Raw genomic sequence first — 10,000 nt, forward strand, 5'->3', positions numbered from 1 at the left:
ATTTTAGTCATTACAAGTCAAGTTGAATATAATATGAGGAAGGGTTCAACAAACAATGCAGCAGAAATAAATAAAGTATGTGCTATAAAGCATCGTTTATATGGATGAAATTGGATTATGCATTTCACGCGAGAGAGAGAGAGCGAGCGCGCGCGTGTGAGAGGGAGCGAGCGCGCGCGTGTGAGAGGGAGCGAGCGCGCGCGTGTGAGAGGGAGCGAGCGCGCGCGTGTGAGAGGGAGCGAGCGCGCGCGTGTGAGAGGGAGCGAGCGCGCGCGTGTGAGAGGGAGCGAGCGCGCGCGTGTGAGAGGGAGCGAGCGCGCGCGTGAGAGGGAGCGAGCGCGCGCGTGTGAGAGGGAGCGAGCGCGCGCGTGTGAGAGGGAGCGAGCGCGCGCGTGTGAGAGGGAGCGAGCGCGCGCGTGTGAGAGGGAGCGAGCGCGCGCGTGTGAGAGGGAGCGAGCGCGCGCGTGTGAGAGGGAGCGAGCGCGCGCGTGTGAGAGGGAGCGAGCGCGCGCGTGTGAGAGGGAACGAGCGCGCGCGTGTGAGAGGAACGAGCGCGCGCGTGTGAGAGGGAGCGAGCGCGCGCGTGTGAGAGGGAGCGAGCGCGCGCGTGTGAGAGGGAGCGAGCGCGCGCGTGTGAGAGGGAGCGAGCGCGCGCGTGTGAGAGAAAGAGAGCGCAAGAGCGAACAGAGTGCGAACAGAGTGTGAGAGCGAACAGAGTGTGAGAGCGAACAGAGTGTGAGAGCGAACAGAGTGTGAGAGCGAACAGAGTGTGAGAGCGAACAGAGTGTGAGAGCGAACGCGCGCGTGTGAGAGAGAACGAGAGGGCGTGAGAGAGTGCGAGACAGAGTGCGAGTGCGAGACAGAGTGCGAGTGCGAGACAGAGTGCGAGTGCGAGACAGAGTGCGAGTGCGAGACAGAGTGCGAGTGCGAGACAGAGTGCGAGTGCGAGACAGAGTGCGAGTGCGAGACAGAGTGCGAGTGCGAGACAGAGTGCGAGTGCGAGACAGAGTGCGAGTGCGCGTGAGAGAGACGGTGCGAGTGCGCGTGAGAGAGACTGAGTGTGTGCGAGTGCGCGTGAGAGAGACTGAGTGTGTGCGAGTGCGCGTGAGAGAGACTGAGTGTGTGCGAGTGCGCGTGAGAGAGACTGAGTGTGTGCGAGTGCGCGTGAGAGAGACTGAGTGTGTGCGAGAGACTGAGTGTGTGCGAGAGACTGAGTGTGTGCGAGAGACTGAGTGTGTGCGAGAGACTGAGTGTGTGCGAGAGACTGAGTGTGTGCGAGAGACTGAGTGTGTGCGAGAGACTGGGTGTGTGCGAGAGACTGGGTGTGTGCGAGAGACTGGGTGTGTGCGAGAGACTGGGTGTGTGCGAGAGACTGGGTGTGTGCGAGAGACTGGGTGTGTGCGAGAGACTGGGTGTGTGCGAGAGACTGGGTGTGTGCGAGAGACTGGGTGTGTGCGAGAGACTGGGTGTGTGCGAGAGACTGGGTGTGTGCGAGAGACTGGGTGTGTGCGAGAGACTGGGTGTGTGCGAGAGACTGGGTGTGTGCGAGAGACTGGGTGTGTGCGAGAGACTGGGTGTGTGCGAGAGACTGGGTGTGTGCGAGAGACTGGGTGTGTGCGAGAGACTGGGTGTGTGCGAGAGACTGGGTGTGTGCGAGAGACTGGGTGTGTGCGAGAGACTGGGTGTGTGCGAGAGACTGGGTGTGTGCGAGAGACTGGGTGTGTGCGAGAGACTGGGTGTGTGCGAGAGACTGGGTGTGTGCGAGAGACTGGGTGTGTGCGAGAGACTGGGTGTGTGCGAGAGACTGGGTGTGTGCGAGAGACTGGGTGTGTGCGAGAGACTGGGTGTGTGCGAGAGACTGGGTGTGTGCGAGAGACTGGGTGTGTGCGAGAGACTGGGTGTGTGCGAGAGACTGGGTGTGTGCGAGAGACTGGGTGTGTGCGAGAGACTGGGTGTGTGCGAGAGACTGGGTGTGTGCGAGAGACAGGGTGTGTGCGAGAGACAGGGTGTGTGCGAGAGACAGGGTGTGTGCGAGAGACAGGGTGTGTGCGAGAGACAGGGTGTGTGCGAGAGACAGGGTGTGTGCGAGAGACAGGGTGTGTGCGAGAGACAGGGTGTGTGCGAGAGACAGGGTGTGTGCGAGAGACAGGGTGTGTGCGAGAGACAGGGTGTGTGCGAGAGACAGGGTGTGTGCGAGAGACAGGGTGTGTGCGAGAGACAGGGTGTGTGCGAGAGACAGGGTGTGTGCGAGAGACAGGGTGTGTGCGAGAGACAGGGTGTGTGCGAGAGACAGGGTGTGTGCGAGAGACAGGGTGTGTGCGAGAGACAGGGTGTGTGCGAGAGACAGGGTGTGTGCGAGAGACAGGGTGTGTGCGAGAGACAGGGTGTGTGCGAGAGACAGGGTGTGTGCGAGAGACAGGGTGTGTGCGAGAGACAGGGTGTGTGCGAGAGACAGGGTGTGTGCGAGAGACAGGGTGTGTGCGAGAGACAGGGTGTGTGCGAGAGACAGGGTGTGTGCGAGAGACAGGGTGTGTGCGAGAGACAGGGTGTGTGCGAGAGACAGGGTGTGTGCGAGAGACAGGGTGTGAGTGAGAGACAGGGTGTGAGTGAGAGACAGGGTGTGAGTGAGAGACAGAGTGTGAGTGAGAGAGAACACTGCAAGAACCAGTCTGTTGCACTTGCAACTATGCAGCATTAAAACTCAAACTCATAACTCAGAATATCTGACAGAAAAAACAAAGAAAACTTTAACTTGAAATTCCTACTTATCAACTTGGGTTAATCGCCTCAACCCTGAGTTCAGCACATAATGTCAACAGAATCAGCATTAAAAAAGAGGAGCACATTTAATTAACTATGCTGTATATACAAATATTTGCTTATTAAATCTATATTATTGACTACATAGTTTGCTGTTCTGGTGGTGTAAATATACCACTTATTACACTTTGCTGCTTAAGAAAAGTAAATGTTGCTAATAAATGACATTGTTCGTGGAATCTGTGGTTTTCCCACGTTGCAGCTAGAATGTATGAAGGTATGAAAAACACATAATTCTGTGTCAGTACACTTATTGCTAAACTTCACCGCTAAACCATGCAAATTAAGTGCTGTTCTCTAATTTGTAAAAAAGGGCAAAGGCACCTTTCTATTTTTCACATGTGGTACAACTTCCAACCTAACAATACAGAATCACCTCTACATTACCACACTGTGCTTTATAAAGCCCTCATCTATACCCTGTTATTTACCTCCAAACCATTATAGAAAGCTGGCTCACTTAAAACGTTAAATGTCAGGAAAGTAACTACCCGTTGAAAGTTTACCTGGATATAAATAATCCGTATGCATTGAATATTTGTGGTGATTACAAGCCTGTAACTCTGTGACTACTAGACTTGATGAATTGGGGAATGAATGAACCACCAGCTGCTTTACTGCAATGAGCATTATGCACTAAACATGATCTGAGAAAAAATAACATGCAGATGCAGGTTCACTAAATTAAATAGCAAGAATGATGATGATTAACAAACATAAGATATCGTTCTTCATAGTGTTGTGGAAGGGTTGAGTTTTGAGAGATGCAAAGTATAAAGTGGTACACACTGGTAGGCACGGGCAAGAGTAAAAAGGTTGATATTAGCTAGACTTGAATGGTGCACTTCAGCGGCACTCAGTGACCATGCTGCCCATCTATGTACAATTTGTAAGGCAACCTCTGTCGTGCCCAGCAAAGCACTAGGAAGCTACAATTGACTGCAGACGCCTGCACTTTCTGATACGTCTACCTTGTTAATACACTTTGTATGTGCACAATTAAAGTTTAGGGGAAAAAATCGTTCTAATCATCACATATCATATTATCACATGATAGCTGTGAAGCTTTTAGTTGGCAATAATAATAATAATAATAATAATAATAATAATAATAGGTACAGTGGATTTGCTTGGATTTTTTAACACCACAATGTTAGTGGTGGATTGAGGACACACTTGTACCAATTTATCACAGGCTGAAATGCCACAACCATGTCGGTGTCCAGACTGCAACAGACATAACCATATACCAAACAGTGCACTTATGTGGTAGCTTTACCTAGAAAATAGCCAATTAATGTCAACACCAGTAAGGTGGCAAAGTAGTCTCAAACTAACGAGGGTTATAAGGGTTCTGATCGCAGACGCGTTTCGTAATGAAGATAATGTAAACCTCAGCTTCTTGTTGCAGGGCACAGGGTCTAAAAAACATTAGTGTATGAGCAGTAACGGTGTCAGAAACAGGGATATCGCCACTATTATCATGAAGGAAACAGAGAAATCCCCGTTAGGCCAGGGGAAAATGTAAGCGTCTTATTTCACAAACAGACCAAACGGCGATGATGATGTTCGGCCTCCTAAACACAGCTAGCTTCGTTTTTACCTTTACTACACTAACCAATCACTATATGACAGCTAATATTATGTTAACTTACCTTTAGCATCTTGTCCTTTCGATGTCTTGAGGTACATTAGGCGCAAACACGGGAGAGATGCGGAGAAAACAAACATACATCAAGTTAAATCAAATAAACAAAACCAAAAACCAAGCAAAAAAAATCTAGCTAAATCGTTAGGAGCTAATAACGTGCAGTTTTACTATCAAGCCAACAATTTTAAACGAGTCCAATCCATAACATTAGCTAACGTACGTAACTGAAGAGCAGTGCTGGTTAGCTCGCTTAGCTAGTTTACTGTATTAAGTTCTGTTTCGTCTCTCACTTATGAGCTTTCTACTGACAGTTTCTTGGGAAATTGATGGAAACGATGCTACGTTGCAGCAAACTTGGTGTTTCCCATCTCACTCACCGGGGTTGGGTTCATAAAACCAAAATGCAAGCGAGCTATGTAGCTAATTTGCGAGCAGCATATCCGCAATAGCCGTTAGCTAACGCTAAGACTGGAGAGAAGCACATTCCCGGTTTCTGCTCCGAGGTCCAAGCCAAGGCCTTATAGCTTACCTGCGCTTAGAGCAAGTAACTATGGATATGACCAGATATTCCTCCAGAAAATGTACCTTATAGTAAGGCCTACCTGAGGATCAATACTGGTGGTAGACATAATTCATCAACCGAGCCTCTATAATCACCAAGAGTCCTGAAAACTATTGGGGTTTTTCAGCGTTATTCCGAGTCAGTGTTTCCTTCTTCGGCTGCTGGCGCTATTAGCTGCTGTAACGTTATTTTTCACGGCACAAAATCCTCAGCAAGTTCCACCGCCAGATTCTACCAAACACAAACAAGCGAATACACAAAACTCCGGACCGGACGGTAGCTGTGGTTGTTATGAAGTTCACGTTTTTATATTTTAGTCCAATTCCGTTTCTCGGCGCGTTCTTTTAAGATTTTTTTTCCCTACACTTTCCAGCCTTGAGTTATTGTGCAGCCCTGTTCACTTCCCCCAGCTCCATCCGGGACCTTCACAGAGCGGAATGACGTAACGAACACACTGCCAGCTTCTTTTACTATTTTGCTTGTCTGTTTGTTTGTTTGTTTTAAAACACATAATTAATGCAAATGGTCGTTTTATTTAAAAAAATATTACATTTACTCATATTTGTTTGCTTCTCAAAAATACTAAAAAAAAAGGGGGAGACCTGTTTCCTATAACACTAGGAAGTGACACAGCTTCCAGTAGTTTGATGACATAAATAACAGTAATGCATGTTATTCGATGCGACGTCGATCATTTATTCAAGGAGAAATACCACTTAGCACTTATGCTTAGGTTACTACCATAAAAACAAGCAAGTGTGAATATATTATATATATGGACTTAAGGTATAAGGGAAACAGTACCCAGCGTTAAAATAACACATTGTTTATATGGGTCCAGCTGGAAAGGATTGTACACATAAAAGAAGAGTGTTTGTTGTGTTTGGATCAACAATGATTATTTTGTCGACCATATACACACCAATGCAGTTTGAGCTAGAGACATATTTTTAAAGAAATGGTAGACGATTATGGACCAGATTGCTTTCAAGTCAAGTCAAATCAAGTCAAGAACAAAGTAAAATGAGACAACGTTCCTCCAGGATCACGGTGCTACAGATATAAGGACTTAGTAAGTTAGTCCTAGATACATAAAGTGCATCTGTGCAACCTGGTGCAAACAGTGCAAGACAAGACAGTGCAAACAAAAAAATACAAGACAATACACAAAAGACAATAAACAAAAACAGCACTGACCAGTGTAAAAACTGTATGTTCAAACAATATTGTGTGTGCAGAAATATTGGAATGAACACAGTATTATAGCACTTGACTTGCACGATTAAGTAAGAGAAGAGTGAGCATATACATTATTATACAAATTATGAAAGAAGGGTATAAATGTTTCAAAGGCAGAGATTTGAAAACCTGCAGTTTCGTGCCATGTTGCCAATTTAAAGTCACCAGGAGGATGTAAGATAGAATGAAAACAAAGAAAGAGTCTTCTTGTGAATGAAGTGTTTAGATAAGATAAATAGACCAGAGGAAAAGAAAACAACCATTGTGAAACGGCAGAGTCAGCAGATCCTGAACCAAACTTAAAAAGAAAAAGTTCATTTTAATATTGAAATGTTTAATAAAAATCCTAATATATTTGAATATACTAGTTCTTAATTAAACTCTCTGAAAACAAGGTCTTAAAATTTTTTTTAAAGAACACATAGGAAATATTTAGGTTTAAATAAATGCTAGGGGGAAAATAATCAAAGAAAACAAATGGGAAATCTGTGCGTGTGGGTAGAGTTTGTGGGTTTGAGTGAAGGCTGGTGTAAGCTTTTAAACTTTTAAGAGGTGCTGCATACCTATAAACTTACCTTTCAGCTTCTGGATCAAAATGGGATCAATAACAAAAGTTGTAATTACACCTGGAAAAATATCATTCATATGAAGATACAGGACAAGCTAGCTGCTAGAAATGAAAGATTTAAGCAAGTAACGTCTGTTCATCGGAATGGAAATTGAGGTAAAGAGATCCATACTCCTTATGATCCTGGAGGTCGGCTACTATCAGATTATGAGAAATTTCCCAGCAAAACACTTACAAGAATGGACAAGCCTGAGTGGTAATTAATAGCTACTAATACAAAAGATGCTGCACAGCATGCTGTATGGACTTGAGGCTTATCAGAGATGCTGGTATCCCAGAGCAGCTCCTTTTCAGCAACTCTTTTGGCATCAGGGACACCTTATAAACTCCAGTAGCACTGGTTGTGTCCTAGACTGAAAACAGAAAACAGTTCATTGCATCCATGCCGTTGTTTTTGTGGGGTTTTTTAGCGTGTGACTTTGGACTCATGGAACGGAAAAAAAAAAAAACCAAAGGAAAGGAAAATCAAAGAGGATTTGACACAGTAAGAGAGAAGTTCCAAGATACAGCCTCTGATGGTTAGATGGCAAAAGAAGTTTTCTGGATTTAAAGATTCATCTGCTGTTATTGGCAGCAAGAGAATTACAGTTAAAGACATTGATTAAGGTGATAAACAATCACTTGTTCATGAAAACATTTAAATGCCTATTGTGCATAAATTGCAACTTTTTGATAATGATCTAATGAGCAGCTGCTATGTTAAAAATTTTTTTGTTAATCCTTTGAAAAAGACCTGAAAGTATTACTATTTAGATATTTGAAGGTGTTCGCATTTTCTTCTTTTTCAATTCTTGGTTTTCATGTACAAGGGATTTCTATTTTGTCACTCTCAAAAAAGGGTTTTTTACTTTGTTCAAGAAACTCACTCATGTACACGGGTTTGGGCAAATTCCATGAAGCGAGAAAGTTCTATTCTGCCATGGATAAATTTACTCTCATGGTGTAACATTCCTGTTATAGGTAGAAACTTTAAAGGTAAGGTACTTGAATCTCATTCCTCCTCTGGGTAAAGATGGATTGTAAGTCTAGTACAGCTTTAGGTTTGCTATTAATAGCACAGAAATGTTTTCAATTCAATAAGTGAGCTTCAAACACAGTCCTCATTCAAAAGCTATCCTATACAATATGATAAGCAATCATTAAACAAACACAACATAACTTTTCACCTTATAGATGTATTCTGTGGATTAACTACTGCATTTTGCATAGAAAGAGACCTTAAATAGGAAAAAAAAATGTTGAGAATATTCTTTATTTAACTTTTTTGTGACAACAGTGGGATTTTATTTTTTGTGACAACAGTGGGACATAAAAAAATGACCAAGATATAATGTTGATGTTATATGTGTTGAGTTGTCGTGGGTAATTAATGGCATTTCAGTTTAACTTCTTTATCTTATCAAATCCTCAATACAGTATTTACCATTAAACCTCACCTAATGTAAGGTCCAACCTCACCGGGTGGATTTGAAAAGAAGAAGTACAAGAAAAAGCATTAGAAAATAGATTATAATTTGCTTTATTCCAAGCAGTTATATGGTTTTATGGTCACAGACCTATCCTTCAATATCTTTCCATAATGTCTGGCCTGAGCACAACCATCATCTAAGTATAAAAAGATTTGTATTAAAAAAAAACAAGGCTGCTGGAAAAAGAAGTAATTTTTCATCCACACATTAACAACAAATAGCAAATTGCAGAATATATATTTATTCAACTCCAGAAGTGTAGACACCCTGTGGACCTGGAAAATTTTATCTTCTGACTAATTTTATCTTCTGACTAATGTAACTAATGTAACTGAGTAAGCAAGCTACATATTTTTATGTCTACTGCAAATATTACTTGGAGTAAAGAGACAGTTGAACAAACACAATGGTAAAAATCAGTCAGACTGTCTAAAGATGTGTAAAATCCTGCTAGCTCAGTGGGGTTTTCTTGCAATATGATCAGTTTTTTGGATATTTACATGCAGCAGGACTCAATGCTTACCGCCAAGGCCCGGGCTCGAATTTCAGGCATGGACCCGACCCAGCCACTGAGGAGTTAACTCTCAGTGCCGGTCCCAAACCCAGATAAAATGGAAGGGTTGTGTCAAAAAGGTTATCCAGCATAAAACCTGTGCCAAATCAAATATGCATATTGAATGATCTGCTGTGGTGAAGGTAAATTGTGTAAAGAAATGACAATGAGGCTCTCATTATGATTTTAAAATTTCTATTAGGTTTTCTTTAGTTTTGGGGTTTGTTTCATAATCCAACAGACAACAAGAGTGTAGGCTAACTGTTCAGTGGGTGTAGTTCTGCAATAAGTGGAAAAAGATTAGGACTAACAAGCTAGTTATAGCTAAACTACTACTTCAAAGAGAAGCTTTATAATTATGTTATAATGGTGGGGGTGTGGTGTAGATTGTTGTAAATGTACTAAAATGAGTATAAAATTATATTATCTTTGTCTGCTGTTCTCTTATGTCCAAGGATGGAATTAGGTAAAGCCAAAGGTTAAATGCATGTTCTTTACTTAATATCTGACACCAGTATATTCACATAAGTATCTGAATCCAATAATTACTTAACAATCATTTAGTTAAGGTATTAAATGGATAAAAAAAATGTCAGTGTTCAAATTACACATCCACTACACCAGAGGCATTTATGTAACCTATTTATTAAACAATTATTTGGTTATCTCAAATGTTTCTATTGCCATGGATGCCTAGGTCTGTCCTATTTATCCTTTTATATTAGCTTGTCAGGGGGTGATTTCAAATGTGTCTAACATACTAGAACTTGCTAGAAAACTGTTTCTATTAAAAATACAAATTATTAATGCATCATACCTCAAAATCAGTGCTGAGCATTTTAGAGGTAGCATTATACATGAATTACATGCAATACTGTATGTAAACATGGAAACTTAAAACAGAATAAACTGTTAGACCTGTGTGGCTAGTATACGATGCTGAATTGTATCAGAGAGAGACCAGATGAGACCAATGGTAAAGGTCTCTTCCCTCAGGCTCTTTCATCCAAGATCATCCTTCTAATTATCTCATACTACTCATACAAACATACTGAAATACCCTTATACCTCAGGTCTG

The 10,000-nt window shown here is 42.9% G+C and overlaps 1 protein-coding gene across 2 annotated transcripts in view; it reads right to left on the minus strand.

Moving 5' to 3' along the window:
• The window catches only part of ythdf1 (YTH N(6)-methyladenosine RNA binding protein 1), a 26,049-nt gene extending 20,571 nt beyond the window's left edge, over window positions 1-5,478 (minus strand). Inside the window, exons 1-2 of one of the 2 annotated variants that reach the window (XM_027167211.2) lie at window positions 5,074-5,478; window positions 4,476-4,500 (exon numbers count right to left, since the gene is read on the minus strand). In XM_027167211.2, the coding sequence (XP_027023012.1) occupies window positions 4,476-4,500; window positions 5,074-5,100 (52 nt within the window). In that variant the 5' untranslated portion in view covers window positions 5,101-5,478. Of the gene's footprint in view, window positions 1-4,475; window positions 4,501-4,848; window positions 5,026-5,073 lie in introns of those variants that run through there. The other variant, XM_027167212.2, reaches the window with a different exon arrangement.
• Window positions 5,479-10,000: the final 4,522 nt, after the last annotated feature.

The sequence above is a fragment of the Tachysurus fulvidraco genome, chromosome 14, assembly GCF_022655615.1.
Source record: "Tachysurus fulvidraco isolate hzauxx_2018 chromosome 14, HZAU_PFXX_2.0, whole genome shotgun sequence".
In the NCBI taxonomy this organism is placed as follows: Eukaryota; Metazoa; Chordata; class Actinopteri; order Siluriformes; family Bagridae; genus Tachysurus; species Tachysurus fulvidraco.